This window comes from Myotis myotis, unplaced genomic scaffold (genome assembly GCF_014108235.1).
Source record: "Myotis myotis isolate mMyoMyo1 unplaced genomic scaffold, mMyoMyo1.p scaffold_m19_p_15, whole genome shotgun sequence".
In the NCBI taxonomy this organism is placed as follows: Eukaryota; Metazoa; Chordata; class Mammalia; order Chiroptera; family Vespertilionidae; genus Myotis; species Myotis myotis.
In genome coordinates, this window is record NW_023416319.1 from 10,840,262 (window position 1) to 10,859,787 (window position 19,526).

A 19,526-nucleotide genomic window follows, 5' to 3' on the forward strand; every position below is an offset into this window, starting at 1 on the left:
TCTGGCCGGCCCCCACCATTCATAGGGACCTGCTCTGGGTCGGGGTTTCATAGGTAGCAGAGCAGCTCCCTTGCTGTGAGCTATTGAAAGTCAGCCCTTGACACGAGGGTTTGTCTTGCTCCTGTCCTCTCCCTTCCCCAGGGGCTGCCCGCCTGCCGTGGTGGCGGTGTGGAGGCGAGGGGAGGAGGAGGGCGGAGGCGGGGCACCGACAGTGGCAGTGGCGTCCAGTGTCCATTCCTTCCGCACCTGGCCCGGCGACTGTCATCTCTCCAGGCCCCGGCTGGGACAGGGTACCAGGGGTGGGTGGTGGCAGATATGGCCCCTTTTCCAGGGGGGCCAAGGGCCGGCTCCCTCCTCAGGGCCAGCGGCCAACCTCCTGTGGTCCCTCCCCCCCCCCACCTTCGTGCATGAATTTGTGTACCGGGCCTCTAGTATTAAATAAGGTCTGAATCTGGGTAAAAAAAAAAACCCAAACAAACAAAAAAAACCTAAATCAAACAATAGTAAGAAATGCTGAAGTTTTCAGTGAAACACTCAGGAATCTGAAATATTTGTGTTAAATTAATGCCATACTTCACTATGTAAGTATTTTTAGGTACTATGCATTTCTTCCAAATCTTTTGTGTCTTTATATGACTTAGAATCTTAGCTATAAAGTTTTAAACTTGTCTTTCTCATGAACTCCCTAGCATTAAATGCTTTTATGTTTATAAAATTTAGAAATGTTACAGAGGTAGACTATGAGAACAAGAGATTTTCATTAATAATGGGTTAAGTTTTTAGACCTTCATTCTAACTGCAAATCTAAACTGCCAAACTATGGATTATCTCAATCAAATTCTTATTTCTTTTTAAACTTAGGGCAGTTGTCTGTGGAAGATATAACCACAATGGTGCTGTGTAAACCCAAACTTTTACCCTTAAAATCTCTAACTATGGAAAAACTGGAGAAAATGCAGCAAGCAGCACAAGAAACAATTCGCCAACAAGAAATGACAAAAAAGGACCAACAGCAAATGACTCGCTGAATAACTTAGCACTTCTACCTTACTATTAACAGTAGCTAGAAAATAATCCACCTGTACGCTGAAAGTAGTATGTGTTAATAAAACTGATATTCATATAGGTAATATAAAATACCCAAGACTAATGAAACTTGCATGGTTTGTAATGAATATAAGCCATTAACCAAACTAACCCAAATCTTGTGTTTTTTTTACCCAAGTTTTTAGAACTACCAATTAAGTTAGTATTCACCATTACTATTGCACAGCTGATAACATTCTTAGGCATAAGTGACTAAATACAACTTTTATATTCAGAGAATTTTTAATGTTTATTAAAAACTGAATTTAGAGATACATTCGAATCTTGCATTAAGTGTTCATGATGGACTTTTACATTACCTAATTTTTAAAACTTTTTATGAACTTGGTGTGACATATCATGTTTAAGGCTATTTTGCCTTAGATCCTACTAGTCATGACAAAACTCTATTTCTTAAAATAGACTTAAGAAACCCTCACATGAGCTTTTAATTATACTGATTTCAAGGACTTAATGAATTACTGGCTACCTTTATCATCCAGGTATCAAAACCCTAGAAATGGAAAACAACATGGATTTAAAAGAGCCCATGAGATAAACATGAAATTCAATTTGTAGTGTTAGTCCTAAAAGAGAGTACTGAAACCTGTAATAAATATATTCCCAAAAATACCTTTGTAAATTCTGAATATAATCCTTGGTTTGTTGGCTGCAATCAATAATAGACAATTTAAATTAGCAGACCTTAAGGCCTTCCTGCATAATTAAGGCTCTGCAACAGAAGTTAGAAATGTGACTATTCTTCAGATAATTATTTATTGGTAACTATTTTCTCAGACACTGAATAAATGCAAAACTTTGAGTCTCTTGAAGAATAATATTTTCAGACATTATTTGGTAATAGAACTTACTAATGACGAAAAAAGGCCCTGGCTGGTTTGGCTCCGAAGGGTCTCAGGTTCAATTCCCAGTCAAGGGCATGTACCTGAGTTGCAAATTCAATCCCCGGACCCTACTAGGCCGGGATGTGTTCAGGAGGCAACCAATTGATGTTTCTCTTCTCTTCTCTTTTGCGAATCCCTTCCTTTTCCCTTCCCTTCATCCCTTCCACTCTCTCAAAAAAAATTTAAAAAAATAAATGGAAAGAATATCCTTGGGTGAGGGTTAACAACAACAAAAAAAGAGAATGATGAAAGGTAACATATTTTAGAAATTTCCTTAGGCTACAGATAAAAACTTTTTTAAAGTGTGCATGCATTTCCCAAGTATAATAGTAAAAGAAATTATTACTAGTGTATGTTTGATATAAAAGTTTGTAAGAAAGTTTAGATTCACTAGGTTCAAATGCACTCTCTTATATGGTTTTATTTGCTATATGAATAAAAGTATTTTTAAAAACCTAAAATAAATGTACTCCCAATAAAGAATCAACACTGTTTCACATGTTTTATTTTGTCATACATTCTTCTAGAACCGGGTTCATTTTTCCAGTTTTGTAGAAAAATAAATGTTCCAGCCACCATTTACTTAACTGTCTAGTCTTTAAGACCAATCAATATGTTCCCTGGAAAGATGAATAAGTCTCCTGACTAACTCATTTTCTCAAAATTCTTTAAGACAAAGAAATAACTTTTTTTTTACTCCCAAAGCACAGTATTTCAACAGCAGCAGCCAAAATGGGGTTTTAGCAGCTTAACTTTACCCCCTAAATAAAGCTTTGTATAAACCAGTGATTTTACTACAAAAACACTGTCCTTGAAAGAAAGGAATAGCAATCTGACATCAATGCAAAACTTGGAATGATTAGGTCATAAACATGGCACTTACAAAAGGTAGCTTATGAGAACACTCCACTTAAGAAGTGGTTACTTTTCTGTCCCTCCTTTACACCATCAAAAAAAAAAAAAAAAAAAAAAGGAAACACTTCCTTTAAAAATTCCCCTTAAATTTAAGTCTATAAAATTTCCGAAATGCCTTGTACCAAAACAAGTGTTTAAAAACAAACAAAAAAACTGTGCTAACAACTCTTACAATTCAGAGACATATATATTTTTATAACATCTAAGACTGCAAGAGTTCTTATATTCAGTAGCTCTCTGGTTTAAGACGACCTCCATCTCCTTCACTTACAAAACGTTTTCTGCCCCTGTAATGCAAAGAACATAAACATGAAAACATACAAATTCTGACTACAGTCAATTTAAACAACTTAGGTTATTCATTAAGTTTTGAAAGGTTTTATTTTTTTAAAAAGTCAGTATGGCTCTAAAGCTTTTATAAAACTCTTTTCCTGCTATATTTTTCCTAGAATTCAATATCCTATTGAATAAAAGCTTAATTATTAAAATAAGTTCATCGTTCAAAGGGTGTCATGTTAAAAAATGTTAAAATATAGGACAAACGTTTGTTAGAAATTTAATATTTATTTCTGTTATTAATATTATTTGAAAGCTAAACAGCCAAATAGGAAACAACAATATAATCTGGAATTACGCAAACTAGAGCAATACAACCTATCAAAATATCCATGTTTAAAATATCTTTAAAAATTTTTTTTCAGATGTAGAAAAGCCATAACCTGAATATGGAAAAATAAATCAGAATCAAATTAATTCCAGTCCATACCCCTTTTGGGGATTCATGTTATTTCAAGTGACCTTGCTCTGTACTGTAACCACATTCTAGCTACATGTAGTAGCAACAGCCCAGGAGAAATAGTTGACCACCAGCCTAAAGCAGTAAGCGGAAAACAGAGCTTGGGCAGAATTAGCCCTTATTCTCTGACCCTAGACCAACATTCACAGGCACTTGAGACCACACACAAATGTGCAGTTCACAAACTAAGCAAAAGGACAGAGGATAAATAGTCAAAAGTTTAGGTATCTCTTCAAATGACACTTGATAGTAAGGCCATAACAGAAGTAACCGGTTAGACCTTTGAACAGAGGCTGAAACTTTTCAAAAGCCAGTGCCAGGGTGTTGACCCTTTTTCACACTAAGTCTAACTGTAAACCAGCTATATTTTTGTGAACATAAAGACATACACTGTAATATTAGGAGACCAAGGTGGGGAACAAAACAGTAAGTTGCGACAAGTCTTGCCAAAGTTGACAGTTTAACAGATGTATACCACTTGGCACATCAATACATAAAGAATGCCATCACCAAGTAGAGATCTACGTTTTCAAATATTTTTATCAAAGCCATTAAATTATATCTTCCACTGTTATCTTTTCCTTCTCTCTTAATGGCTTCCATTTTCTACAAGGGACACTGCCAAGAAGTATTTCTCTGAGATTTAACACTCACAATATACTTAAATAAAAATACACAAACTTTTAAATATATTTTTTTTTAAAAAAAGCCCTAACTGGTTTGGCTCAGTGGATAAGAGCGTCGGCCTGCGGATTGAAGGGTCCCAGGTTCGATTCCTGGGCATGTACTTTGGTTGCAGGCACATCCCCAATAGGAGATGTGCAGGAGGCAGCTGATCGATGTTTCTCTCTCATTGATGTTTTTAACCCTCTACCTCTCTCCCTTCCTCTCTGTAAAAAATCAATAAAGTATATTTTTTTTTAAAATACACAAACTGAAAATTTTTGATGAAAATTATAAAAACTTAAAATGTATGTAAAATAGACTCACAAAGATTAGCTATTACTAAAGAGTTAGATCCTCATAGCACAAATATAAAGTAAGATCCATTTAGCCCCTATTCTCCATTCTATGAAGGAGCAAAAGAAAGCAACTTAAGAGTACAGGAATGATCCTAACATCTTTGAAGCCAGAAAAAGTCTGGATTGATCCTTGGCCTCTACCATTTGTGACCTTAGAAAAGGCATATTACACCTCCCTAAGATTCAATTTTCTCATTGATGATAACATCGATACTGAAATAGTATTTAAACTTCTTAGAAAAGAACTCCACAAATTTTGACTTCCAGTGGTTTTATGAGATTAAACTCACAAGGGGGCAAAATAAGCTTCACCCTTGTTTCTCCACAAACACAAAATAGATGACTTTCACTCTTGAGTGGCTCCAGGGAAGTATTAGTATTATTTTTCTGACAGAACTGGAATGATAGAAAATTAGCTTAGCCTTCTAAGCACCTCAGTATTTTAAGTTGAAAAAAGTAGTAAAAATACCTTGAAGGACAAAGATCTCTGAGTTGTTTGGAAATTATTCCAGCCTGAAAACATTCTTCTACAAATCTCTCAAGCACGGAGTATGAATATGGGACATCCAGATTAATGTCCGGAATTTCATTATAAATTCTCTCATAACCCTAAAACAATGAAATTGTATACAGAATTGTTAACCCATATAAAATACATAATGCCATACAATTCTTCACTGTCATCAAGCTATATTTAAGGCCAAATGTTTATATAATAAGACTAAAGTCAGGTCTGAACCTTGAAACAGGTACATTTGTTATAGGATGTTTTATTTAAATCTGTTCTCTCAAATGATCTTGAGGCAGACTCAGATATAGGACACATTTCTTTCCCATATACTTCTCTATATACAGGGATGGGCAAAAGTAGGTTTCCAGTTGTAGTACAAATAATACAATAATTAATAAATAGTACAACAATAAACTGTTCCCACATAACTGTAAACCTACTTTTGCCCACCCCTGTACATTTACATTTTTAAAAAATAAAAGGCAAGTAAGAACCTCACCAACACTTTAACAGCAAATGCATACAATTTTAAATAGGAATAAATTACTTTAAAGTATAATTTGCTAAATGTTTGTTTCTCCTTAAATATAAAATAGAAATTATATCTTAGAAATAGAACTCTTAAGGAAGAACACACAATCATCTTTTAAAATGCAGGTTAAAAAAATCTATTGAAGTGTTACTTTCCAAAAAATGGCTGCAAGAGATTCAAACATAAGCACTGCTATTTAAAAACAAACAAACAAAAAGCTATAGACATACTACTGCTAAACATATCTAAAGGAAAATTTCATTAACAATTCATTATCTTTATTCAATCATATATTTAAGGTGTAAGCTTAAAAATTGTTCAAAATAATGTTATACTTACTCTTTTCATTTGGTCTAGAGTAATCGTAGAAGATTTCCAAAGGGATTTTAACAAATCCAAAATCATCTTAAATGTACTTTCTCCAGTTGACTCCAAAACCATTACAATGGCCTTAAAATTGAATGAATGCATGAATGTATTTTTGGTCATTAATTCACGTAAGAAACTGTATCAGATTCCTTTAATCTGTAACTATAATTCTTATAAAAGTTTAAAAACAATTTTCTCCATTAATAGTAACTTGTTTTTTAATCCTCACCTGAGGATGTTTTTCATTGATTTTCAAAAAAACAAGATGTATATTATTAAAGAAGTATTATGTCACTGTAGTACAAAAAAGGGAACACAAAAGCCCTAGTTGGTGTGTTTCAGTTGGTTGGAGCGTTGTCCCATGTGCACCAGAAGGTCTTAGGTTCAATTATTGGTCAGGGCACATACCTAGGTTGCGGATTTGATCCTCGGTCAGGGCATGTACAGGAAGCAACCGATCGATGTATCTCTCTCACATTGATGTTTCTCTTTCCCTTCCTTCTCTACAATCAATTTTTAAAAAAGGAACACAATAATTCTCTTTGGGATATCAAAATAATCTTACTTCATATACAAGCTCATGGTGAAAATGAGGTACTTCCAGTTCCTTAAGGCAATGTTCAGCTTCAGATATGTCTCCAGAGAGTAAGTACTCTTTCAGCAGCATATCAATCTATTAAATTCAAAAATTGAGATGTGTTAGAATTTCTGATTTTTTAAATAATTGTGCTTTGTCTAAAGGATTTACTTACCCTCATCTCAACATATTACATGATGAAATAGCAGGTTACAAATAGCTAAGAACATATAGACTTGACATGTCACAATCATTAAATTTTTTTCATGCTTAAAAGTAAATCTCCAATTTTAAATGGTTCATAATTATGAAGAAAATGAAGTGATTCCGTGTGTCTTAATAATCACTGAGAGTTATGAATAGACTTAAGATGTACATGGCCTGAGTTGTGACCATAATTCTTTAATACTCCCTGTAAAACAAGGGATCTTAAATACCACTAGAGGGCACTAACTGAAAGTCTCAAAATGAACTTTTGAAGTGGTACAAATTCTCCCTTTCATCAAGATGACCTTAATATTGTACTGGGAGCCAAAAAATGAAACATCAGGGCTTTATTAGACAGGGTAAAGATTTCCATATACTTTTCTCTACAACTGAGGATTTGAAAACCATTATCTAAAACGTTCATCATGCCCTAACCGGTTTGGCTCAGTGAACAGAGTGTCAGCCTGCGGACTGAAAGGTCCCAGGTTCGATTCCGGTCAAGGGCATGTACCTTGGTTGCGGTCACATCCCCAGTAGGGGGTGTGCAGGAGGCAGCTGGTCAATGTTTCTCTCTAATCGATGTTTCTAACTCTCTATTCCTTTCCCTTCCTCTCTGTAAAAAAATCAATAAAATATATCTTTAAAAAAAAAATAAAACGTTCATCAGTAATTCAGCTTCCAATAATATATAGCGAAAGAGGCAAGTCTTGTCTTATTCAAATTTATACAGTAACATCTATGGCCCTAGAGAAAATGGGGAAAAGTTTTTGAACAAGAGAATGTCAATTAAGAATGTTTTCTCCTATACAATATGTGCTAAAGTCACCTATGCACCTAGAAGATGCTTGATGCTGGTGAACTGAATAAAGTAATTTCAGTGTCTCTACTTCATATTTCACAACATATTTCATAAAAGGTAAAATACAATTTGATTAACAGAATACATCCTGATAATCCCTATTATGCTTTAGAAAGTAAATATTTATATATGTCATTTGAATAACATTTTCACTCTATAATTAATTTATTATTTAAATATTACTTAGTTTTTAAACTGTTATGTAACTGAAGGTTTAGATCTTTTCCATCAGGTTCCATAAATTTTTGAGAATTATCAATTATGAATACATGTATACATTTCAAAAAGTCCTCTTTGTCCAACTCATCTTTCCATGTAAAAGTAAGTGAACATCCAAATAATGTCAAACTGAAATACTGCGTAGTTTTATTTTAATTTTTATTTTCACCATTTTTTGTTGAGATAATTTACATAACATGAAATAGTTTGGGAGTTTCTCAAAATATTAATTTGTGGGGGAGTACAGATAGTTCTCAACTTATGATGGGATTATGTTCCAGTAAAGACATAAGTTGAAAATACCATGTCGAAAATGCATTTAATACACATAACCTACCAAACATCATAGTTTAGCCTAGCCTATCTTAAACATGCTCAGAACCACTCACATTAGCCTAAATTAGGCAAAATCATGTCGCTTCCACTACCCAGCATCACAAGAAAGAATCATACTGCATATTGCTAGCCCAGGAAAAGATCAAAATTCAAAGTATAGTTTCTACTGAATGCATATAGCTTTCCCATCATCACAAAGTCAAAAAATCATCAAATCAAACCATCCCAAATTGGGGACCATCTGTATTACCATCTTATCAATATTAAGTCTTCTAATACATAAAGATGGGATAGCTTTCTATTTACTTTGGTCTTCTTTCATTTCAACAATGTTATACAGTTTTCACTGTATAAGACACTTCTTTTGATGTTTATTCCTATTTTCATCTTTTTTATGCTATTGAAAATATAATTGTTGTTTTCTTAATTTCATTTTAGATCACAGTGTGCAGAAAACTGAACTTTTTATATTTATCTTACATACTGCAACCTTGCTGAATTCATTTATTAATAGTTTGGCTCTTTGCTTTTGTATTTTTGTCGATTCATTTGGTTTTCCTTATACAGATTCATGTCAGCTGGGACTAGAGAATTTACTTCCTTTACAATCTAGGTGTCTTTTATTTCATTTTCTTGCCAAACTGCCTTAGTATCTTGACTTTTTATACCTCAATTGCTCTAGTAACTTTTTAATTTTAAAAAAGATATTGCAATTATGATATTACAAGATTACAAACACCAACCCATCTATCTTTACACACATAAAAGCAAACTGGTCAAAGCTCTAATTACATTTTAACCCTTTTCGGTCCAACGTGGAGGCTAACTCGACAGACCAGGCGCTAGGAGCAGGTCCAACGTCGAGGCTGAGGTCGACACCGCAAACCGGTTCAACATTCAATCCTATCAATTAATTTGGACCAGACTGTTTGAATTCCAAAAATAAAATTGGATCGCAAAGGGTTAAGGTCCTTAACACTCAAATAAGTAAACATGTCACTAAGAAATTTATTTTCAAAACTATAGTCACATATAAAGATTATAATCTAAATTTAGAAGCACATGAAACTTCAAATCTTCTAATTTTCTTAAAAATCTGCAAATAAGATTAATTTTTTGTTTGTTAGTTTCTTGACATAGAAACATACTGCCAGGGAAAGATTATCCAGAGACCAAATCTGGCATTTTAATGTAGTGAAATTAATTACATATTTTAAAGCATGAACAAAGGTAGTGAATCTCCTTACAAAAATTTACCACTCTAATCTAATCTAGTGTTCATAATTCATAATTTATAATCTGAGACTATCCAGTTTCAAAATGCTCACATAAAAAAATATATTTTTTGGATAACTACAAAATTGAAATAGTATTTGAAGAAATTTAAATACTGACATAAGAAAAAGATTTCATGCATTCTTTTAAGGTTCATACACAGCTTTCTTAATCATAAAAGCCCTTTTAACTTAACACAGTCTAATTTTTAAGTTAAGGAAACTATACAAATTTAGTAACAATTATGTAATTATTGGACAACTTATAGCAAAATCATATGAAACCAGATATACAAAGATTATTCAATTTTCCATTTGCAGCTATAAGACTGAAGTTAATTTTTGTCCACAAAAGTATCAGCTAGAGGACATAGTTTATTTTCCTAGAAGAATACATATAAATTAAGTTAAAGATAATAAACCAATATAGTTACCTCTTTTACAAGGTGATTAACAGGCTTCTGTCCACCGCCAGAGCCCCACACACTATCTTTGCGCTTTCCACCTTTAGACATACTCAGGAGCACAGTAGCCTTGTCCAGAGCAGCTCTACAAAAAAAAATTAATTTTGACATTTGGACATGCTTCAGCTGGACCAAATCATGGATAACGTTGGGGGGAAAAAATAGAATTCAAGCCTTCCTTCCCACCAGAGCGACCATTCCACTATGACCTGAAATAGTCCTCGAAAATTAACATCTACACCTAAGAAAACCTAAGACATGGATGGCTAAATCCAAACCTAAGTTTCCACATAGTTTTTAAAAATATAGCCTACCTCCCAAATATCACATTTAGCTTATAATTAATTATACCAAAGAACGAGAGTGGAAAACATTATTTCTTAAGATTTCTATGACAGATAAAAATATAAAAAAAAATTGAAATAGGCCTCCCTTGTTAATATTGTCCATCTTATTAGAATCCTATATAATAAAGAGCTAATATGCTAATTAGTCCGGACAGAATGACCTTCCGGAAGGACCAGTAGGTGGGGGGCAGGGCCACAAGGCAGCTGGGGCTGCTGCTAGGGCCAAGCCCCTTGCATAAATTTCGTGCATCGGTCCTCTAGTATTAAATAATTACAGAATGTTTAAACCTAAAGGGACCTTGAAAACTCTAAGTTCAATCCTTACATTTTATAAATAAGGAAACTGAGGTCTAGAGAAGAGTAGCTTGACATGAAGATAGCTAATGGTTTAAAACCCAGAACTTCTGCCTAGCTTGTGTGGTTCAGTGGTTGAGCATTGAACCAGGAGGTCATGGTTTGATTCCTGGTCAGGGCACATGCCCGGGTTTCAGACTCAATTCCCAAAAGGGGGCATGCATGAGGCAGCTGATCAATGATTCTCTCTTATCATAGATGTTTCTATCCCTCATCTCCCTCTTCCTCCCTCTCTGAAATAATATTTTTTAATAAATAAAACCCAGAACTTCTGCATTAGAGTAATGTTCTCTTCCTACTATATTAGACCAACCATCTCTCAATTTTGTTTTAACAGTAGAGAATATAAACAAATGACAAATAGATGTCTACAATGTCTGATTAATTCATCTGTCATTTCAATAGAACCCTGTGGAATTTTAAACTCATTTGAAATTCTAAGTAGGAAAATTAATTTACTTACCTAGCCTGTACACAATCTACAGTTCCTCTGTAACTATCAATATAGGTATTACATAAAATTCCATCTCCAACAGCTCTTGCAATAAATTGGCCCACCAACTATAATAAGGGGGAAAAAGCTATATTAAAAAATCTAAAATAAACCTTTACAATTTCTAAATACATAAATGAAGACTGGTTGAACTACACAGTCAATACCAACAATCCTAAATTGTAGGTATTTTTTAGAATGTTCAAAAAAAAAACAACACCACTTTCATTCAGCACCTAACTAGTTATGCTTGGCAACCACTCCCACAACTTAACCTTCAAGTTAAATGACATGGGGGGCGGGGGGAGGGAAGAGCACATCTGTTTTGCTCACTCCTAACTCCCCAACACCTTACCTTGCACAATGCCTGAAACAGAGTATGTGATTAAAAATACTTGTTAAGTCAATGACTTAAAATCAAGAGAAACCTTTCTTGTGGGAAAAATAAATGGGACTAGGTTTTCTCAAAAACCTGTCTCAGAAAGGAATTTGTCTTATGGTGAAAAGTTGTGTAAATATATTTGTCTGAAAGTATGTTTATAGCATTATTTCTTATAAAAATTGGAAACTTTAGTGTCCAAAAAATTAAAGTATGTTTACATAGTACATATATAAGATGATACACTATGTGGCCACAGGGAAATATATTTACATTTTATGCTGTAAAGGCAATCAAGTTTACAAATAGCATATTCATTATGATTCCATTTTTTATTAAAACAAAAAATATAAGAATATACAAAATACATACACTTATACCCACAGAAAGTAAAATGGAACATTTAGCATGAAAATGTAAACAGTGACTATTTTTCTTCATTTTGGCTTTTTTCTTTAATTTTATAATGAATATGAACTTTATGAGTACCGATATTTTATTTTTTTAAATATATTTTTATTGATTTCCGAGAGGAAGAGAAAGGGAGAGATAGAGAAACATCAATGATGAGAGAGAATCATTGACCAGCTGCCTCCTGTACGCCCCCTACCGGGGACTGAGCCCACAACCCAGGCATGTGCCCTTGACTGGAATTGAACCCAGGACCCTTCAGTTCACAAGCCTATGCTCTATCCACTGAGCCAAACCCAGCCAGGGCTGAGTGCTGATATTTTAAAATGTTCATGTTTGAATCACAGCATTTAGGAATTAACCTACCTATACTCTATTCCCAAATTAATGTTTAAGTGCTCCTACCTTGATTTAAGACTTTGGTCAAGGAACCAGAAAAAAATTTCACACACTTTTTATTTCAAACCAGAAAGTCATGTTATAATGTCAGCATGTATTAAGTCTAATGTAAGTATAAGACTTTGAGCCCTAGCTGGTTTGGCTCAATGGATAGAGCGTCGGCCAGCAGACTGAAGAGTCCCGGGTTCGATTCCAGTCAAGGGCACATGCATGGGTTGCAGGCTCGATCCCCAGTAGGGGGCGTGCAGGAGGCAACCAATCAATGATTCTCTCTCACTATTGATTTTTCTATCTCCCCTCTCCCTTCTTCTCTGAAATCAATAAAAATATATTTTAAAAAGTATAAGGCTTTGAGAAAAGAAACCTAAACAGAAGCATAAACCATGAATTTTCTAACTATTACCCACAATGCTACAAAAGGGAACAGTCTTCCCTATGATTATTTTATAAGAAGCATCAGTTAAGCAAATTCGATACTCAATAATAATCTACATCTTTTAAAAATCCCAGCTCATAAAACATCTTAACTACGTATAATAAAAAATTTACAGATAAGAAAAAAAAAGTATGACCTAAAAACTATACAGAGCACTACGTGGAAAGTAAGATATAAAATTATAGTATGATGAAAATGGGAGCGGGGGAATAGCTCAGAGAAAATACACTAAAATGTTAAAGGGCTATTTTTGTGTGATAGGAAATATGGGCAATATTTTCCTTTTTCGTCTAATACAATTTCCTAGCAATGTGCATTATTTCTATACCTGGAAGGGTAGTGGAGGAAGAGAATAAGCAAGAAAAATAATACAAACCTGTGGTGCTCTAGGAGTATCCAATGCTAATTCAGGTAGATCTTTCAACAATTTATCAAATGATTTTTCTACATCATTTGTGCTCATTACTGTTCCACAAAGGTCAGAAAGAAGCTTAGATGTCATTTCTCTATGACTAGCCTTTCCCTCCAATGCCAAGGATACTGCCAACACTGGTACTCCACTTTTCATTTCACCAAGATTTAAATCTCTTAGCATTTCCTATTAAAAAAAAGTATTTTAATTTTGAAAAAAAACAAGATTTTATATATCCTTACCTCTTCCCATGTGGAAATAATCAGAGAGGCAGTCAAATTTTGCGGGATAGAATAAATATATCTTACTCTGCATATAAATTACATATTGACCCACTTTGTCAAGCTTTAACTGTTGAACATCAATGAACTCAAGAATGTGAATTACAGGCCTGGCCAGGTAGTTCAGTAGGTTAGAGCTTCATTCTGATAACACCAGGGCTTCAGGTTCTATTCTGGGTCAGGGCACATACCAGGACCAACAAATGAGTGCATAAGTGGAACAACAAATTGCTGTTTTCTCTCTCTCCCTTTCTCTCTCTCTCTAAAAATCAATAAAAAAATGTGAATTAAATCTAAAATAGTTTATTAATCCACATAATATTACAAAGTTTGGCATTAGGAGTTAACTAATCCTCTCCCTTATAATACATTAACATTACTTGTAGGAATATTGCTTTATAAGCATTTATGGAGAAATTCATTTCACATTATCATAATAAACTGTTTATACTCTGATCTTCTTCAAAGCTTTCTCTTTGCACAAAAATTTACTTTATACTTTCATATAAAGTTTAAAATGAGATCTTAAAAGATTGTTTTTAAGTGGGATTATTGTTTTAAATGTTGGAATAAAGTTAAAATTATACTTTATAAACTATCAATTTAAAAAATACTTTGTAATTATAAAAATATCGTGTTGTGTCATTTTTCAGGGAAGGAAATGGCACATAGCCCTCATCAGATCCAAAATAGGTAAGAATTAATCTAAATTCATGAAATTTTACTCCATTTCTTAGTTAAAAATTCATTTATACAAAAGAAAATTCTTACACTTATTCAGTGATCCAAGATCATTCTAGTTATGTTTTGCTTTTAATAGTGTTTTCTCTCCTAAATGAAATAAATTGCAATTGCAACTTTAAGCCTACCGCAACTTCATTAGTATCTCCATGCTCAAAATATTCCTGTATGATTGGTGTTAAAGTCTTCTCAAATGCTGTTTCATCCAAAGGCAAAACTACAGTTTCATAAACACAGTTCTCCTGGGAAGGGAAAGGGGAGAAAGAGTTATAAATTAAAGAACAAAATATTCAGATAAATTGAAATTGTTTGATAATTTTATATTTCAACTGGTTAGTAATCCCAATTCTGGGAAAGAAGACATGCTATATGCTTTGATCACTTATATAAGAATTTAATCTGTTCTTTTACAAAATCTAAATATAATAATGAAGACACAGATTAGAACCACTAACCACAGCAAATATGACGTGCTTCCAACCTCTCCCCCCGCCATTATCTTCTGTTAATTCTTTATATTTCACAAAACCAATTCTTTGGTGACCAAAAATTTTTAAGATGACTTCCTATCTTATCTAGCATTTTCATTGTAACTTCACTTTTTAAAAAAACGAAGCAGGAACCAAAGCCTTCATGATTAGTATATCACAATAATGCTCCTAATAACAAAAATCTATGTTGTAGTGACAAAAAATTTTCTAAGGGAAAAGCACTATTAAACTGAAATTTCACAAAGAAGTAACCCCCTTCTGCTATGCAAAAATCCCTGAAATGTTTATATGTAACTTGTGACTGGCTTCCACCTAACAACATAAATTTGAAAGATTATATATCAAACCTAGAATATTTAGCAAAGTTTCTATAGTATTTGAGTCCTACTGGTTTTAAAATATATTTTTTCATGTTCTCTTAGAAATATTTCTGCATCCAACTGTTAGTTAAAATAGTTAAGTACATACATATACTAGTAAACAATACACAACAAAAACAATCTACCATATACCCTGATAAATTCCTGTCTAAAATTTTTATCACATTTTATCTTATACAACTTATCTTCATCCAGAGCTGTAGGGGGGTGGGGAAGAGGAACAGACACAACAGGAAGAGTAAATGGAGGTACATGATGAAAAAAGATTGGCCATGAGTTATTAATTATTAAAGTTGGTAAAGCTAGGAGATGAGTACAAGTAGGTTCATTATACTATTCTACTATGGGATAAGTTAGAAATTTTCCAGTAAAAGGATAAATATACGTAAACTCATTAGAACATCTATGAAAATTTTATATTCTCAGCACTACCTCTAGAAAAAAAGATCCATGTTTCAAAGTTACCAAACTCAACAACTTAAACAGCAATATATAAAAGCCGTTTAATATTTATGTCTTTACTAATATTTAAAAATTATATATTCTTAATTCTCATTACTATAGAAACTAAATTAACTCAAAAGAACTTACTGAAAAACAATTTGATAACCTTAAGTAAATTTGTGAAGATCTATTTTTGATTCACTTCAGTAACCAAAAGAAAATTATGTATACACTAGAAGCCCAGTGCACGAATTCAGGCAATAGTGGGGTCCCTCGGCCTAGCCAGCGACTGGGGCCGATCAGGGCTGGCCAGCAGGGGGAGGGACTGCAGGAGGTTGGCCGGCTGTGGGAGGTTGGCTATGGGAGAGCACTGACCACCAGGGGGAAGCTCCTGCATTGAGCGTCTGCCCCCTCGTGGTCAGTGTACCATAGCGATCAGTTGACCAGTCGTTCGGTCAACTGGTTGTACCGGTCCCTTAGGCTTTGATATATATAGATTACTATCCGTTATCTTGTTTTTTTCTAATCCAAAATTAACCTAACAATCTGAAGGTACTGAGTAAATAAATGACTTACATGCATATATTAATGTGTGTGCCTATATACATATATAGTCATAAATTACATACACACATTAGTATATATAATCATATACATATGACTTGACAGTTATCCTATCTAACAATAGACAAACATGGTAATTAACCATAACTTCGCTACCCTTCCCATTGGCTAATCAGCGAGATATGCAAATTAACTGCCAACCAAGATGGCGGCCGGCAGCCAGGCAGCTGAAGCGAACAGGAGGCTTGCTTGTGCTAGTGAAGAAGGAAGCCAAGGTTCCTCGCCTGCTGCTGCCGGCCTCTGAGCTTGCACTCTAAGCAACTATGTTGCAATTATAGAAGCTAAACAATCCCCAGAAACCTGCTTTCAGCCCTCAGATCTGGAGCTGAAACAGTGTTTCAATTATAAAAGCCAAACACCCCAGATACCTGCTTTCAGCAGCTGAGGTCTCAGAGCTAGAGCCGGGCCTCAGAGCTAAAGCCAGCTCTCAGTTCCAGTGACAGCCATAGAAGGTAAATAAATCCCAGAATAAAAAAAGAAAAGAAAAAAAGGAGAGGCTAGAAGCTTCAGTCACCCACCAGCCTGAAAACAGCCCTCAGCCCCTCACCCAGACTGGCCAGGCACCCCAGTGGGGACCCCCACCCTGAAGGGGGTGTGACCAGCTGCAAACAGCCATCATCCCCTCATCCAGGCTGGCCAGGCACCCAAGCGGGACCCCCACCCTGATCCGGGACACCCTTCAGGGCAAACCAGCCGGCCCCCACCCATGCACCAGGCCTCTATCCTATATAGTAAAAGGGTAATATGCAAACTGACCCTAACAGCAGAAGGACTGGGAATGACTGGTCACTATGACACACACTGGCCACCAATGGGCAAACGCTCAATGCAGGAGCTGCCCCCTGGTGGTCAGGGCACTCTCACATGGGAGGCGCTCTGCTCAGCCACAAGCCAGGCTGATGGCTGCCAGTACAGCGGTGGTGGTGGGAGCCTCTCCCGCCTCCTCAGCAGCGCTAAGAATGTCCGACTGCAGTTTAGGCCTGCTCCCCGCTGGCAAGTGGACATCCCCCGATGGCTGCCGGGCTGCCAGAGGGATGTCTGATTGCCATCTTAGGCCCAATCTCCTGGGGAGCGGGCCTAAGCCAGCAGGTGGTCATCCCCTGAGGGGTCCCAGACTGCAAGAGGGCACAGGCTGGGCTGAGGGACCCGCCCTCCCCGAGTGCACAAATTTTTGTGCACTGGGCCTCTAGTAGATGATAAACACAGACACAGAACATGACTTGACAAACATATGAGTACACAACGAACATGAGATCAAAAAAGCGTGTAAGTATTAAAACATATGTTAAAAAAGCAAAAACACAGATACCTGGTCATCGTCATAGTTAGGATCTTTCACATCCACTTCCTCCACATCATATACCTGCCCAGGTGTACCCCAAACACCTTTGCCTCCTGCACCACCTGGAAAGTTTTGAATTGAAAAAGCAAAGAGAAATTTGAAAAAACTCTACATGTTCAGATGTTAATTAAAAATAACAGCTGCCCGGCCAGTGTGCTCAGTGGCTGAGCACTGACCCATGCACCAAGAGGTCGCTAGTTCAATTCCCAGTCAAGGCATATACAGGGGTTGGGAATCAATCCTCAGTATGGGGCATGCAGGAGGCAACTGATTGATGTTTCTATCTCTCTCTCTCCCTACTCCCTTCCTCTACCTTAAAAAAAAAAAATCAATAAAACATATTTTGAAGTAACCGCTGAAAAAACTGTATTTTACTTTATTTTTTCCAGTTGAGACTTATACTTTAAACCTCTTTTTATTCTGATCACTGCTTTTTCAGTAAAGATTAGATACTTTATAATCTACTTAGGAACATCAAGTTGAAATAGTTTATAAAGTTAAAACTAAAAAGGCAGCTGCTTTAAAATAAAAGCCAAACAAAAAGATCACACACACACACACAAAAAAAAAAACTATATTGGGGACCTCAAAGAAAGTGATATTTCAATTTAGCTCTAAATTTTATTTGGCATTTCTTGAGATCAACACAAAAAGAAAATAAGTTGAGCCAGTACAATGTGGCATGGAAAACTCAATAAGGAAGAAATTAATTACCAAAGAAACACCATGACCACTATCATGTTTTAAAGTCAAATACTCTTTAGATATAAAAGTACATATTAAACTATACTTTGCAACTAGCAATGTTACAAATAATTGCTTTTTAAGCATTAAGAGCACTGATCATTATTTCTCTCTACTTCTATACACAAGCAGATCAGTAGAAATTTAACAAATGAAACTTTCAAAGTCGCTTTTCTACATTAACTGAATGTTTTTATAAGGCTCAATATATTGAATAATTTTAAAGAAGTTTACAGTATCACCAATATTTTAGAGGTTTTTATTTTATATCCAGAGTATAATCCTTGTCACCAGAGCAAAACAGAATCTGAGAATTAGTTTCTATTTTTGATCCAACCAATGGCTATAGAGCCATTCAACAAAATAACTATTTTGGACATATGACAAAAACATTTTGCAAGAACCCTAGGCTATAAATTGAAGTTGCCACCATTCAGAAGTTAGTAAAATCACCAAACTGTATCAAAATCCTACCACAGACAAAAGATGACAGACCCCCCCCCCAATCAACAAATATTTAAGTACAGTATCTATGTAGCTAGTCACTACTCCAAGCACTAGAGACACAGCAGAGAAACAGATAATTCTACTCCACTATCCAAGATAAATAGAGCTAAAGAGAACGTGGAACTAGATCTATGCAATCTAATTAAAATTCTGAGAATAATATTACCAATCAAATTTACATGTATCATATTCTTCACAATGACCACAATTTGATTCATTAGACCAGGGGTGGGGAATGTCCGGCCCTCATGCTGTATAATTTGGTCTGGCCCTGCCAAGGCATTAGGGGTAAGCTAATTAAATGTTTGACCAAATATAGCAGGCTAATTTTTAAGTTGATAATTTTGTAAATATCCAAATGGCCCTTGGCAGAAAAAGGGTTTCCCACCCCTGCCTTAGACAATAGGTATGATGAATTCCTGACCTTGTTTCTTTCAAGCAAAGTTAGAGAGAACATGCATAATTTGTAACTGTGAAAAACGTCAGTGTGTAACTTCCTGGAAATAATAAGTTCTGCTCAAAAAAACTAAATCTATTCAAACATGAAAAATTGAAATGCCTCAACTTAAAAAGTGGTATGACCCTCAGTTTAGTACTATGTAAAAATATATATACAATCCCAAATCTTATGTTATCATTGTTTAAATATCTCTCATTTCATAAAACAAG

The 19,526-nt window shown here is 35.0% G+C and overlaps 3 protein-coding genes across 15 annotated transcripts in view; 1 reads left to right on the forward strand and 2 right to left on the reverse strand.

Moving 5' to 3' along the window:
• The window catches only part of BBIP1 (BBSome interacting protein 1), a 16,192-nt gene extending 13,229 nt beyond the window's left edge, over window positions 1-2,963 (forward strand). For all 8 annotated transcript variants that reach the window (XM_036336021.1, XM_036336026.1, XM_036336028.1 and 5 more), the window contains one exon: window positions 862-2,963. In XM_036336021.1, coding sequence (XP_036191914.1) covers window positions 862-1,028 — 167 coding nt within the window. In that variant the 3' untranslated portion in view covers window positions 1,029-2,963. The remainder of the gene's footprint in view (window positions 1-861) is intronic.
• Window positions 1-19,526, reverse strand: part of SHOC2 (SHOC2 leucine rich repeat scaffold protein) — a 96,109-nt gene that overhangs the window by 66,429 nt on the left and 10,154 nt on the right. The window lies entirely within an intron of this gene.
• PDCD4 (programmed cell death 4) overlaps window positions 2,468-19,526 on the reverse strand; it is a 27,256-nt gene continuing 10,197 nt past the window's right edge. For all 6 annotated transcript variants that reach the window (XM_036336014.1, XM_036336018.1, XM_036336015.1 and 3 more), the window contains 9 exons: window positions 17,574-17,668; window positions 14,454-14,567; window positions 13,268-13,489; window positions 11,237-11,334; window positions 10,043-10,157; window positions 6,702-6,809; window positions 6,107-6,217; window positions 5,194-5,333; window positions 2,468-3,193 (listed from right to left, as the gene is read on the reverse strand). In XM_036336014.1, the coding sequence (XP_036191907.1) occupies window positions 3,133-3,193; window positions 5,194-5,333; window positions 6,107-6,217; window positions 6,702-6,809; window positions 10,043-10,157; window positions 11,237-11,334; window positions 13,268-13,489; window positions 14,454-14,567; window positions 17,574-17,668 (1,064 nt within the window). In that variant the 3' untranslated portion in view covers window positions 2,468-3,132. The remainder of the gene's footprint in view (window positions 3,194-5,193; window positions 5,334-6,106; window positions 6,218-6,701; window positions 6,810-10,042; window positions 10,158-11,236; window positions 11,335-13,267; window positions 13,490-14,453; window positions 14,568-17,573; window positions 17,669-19,526) is intronic.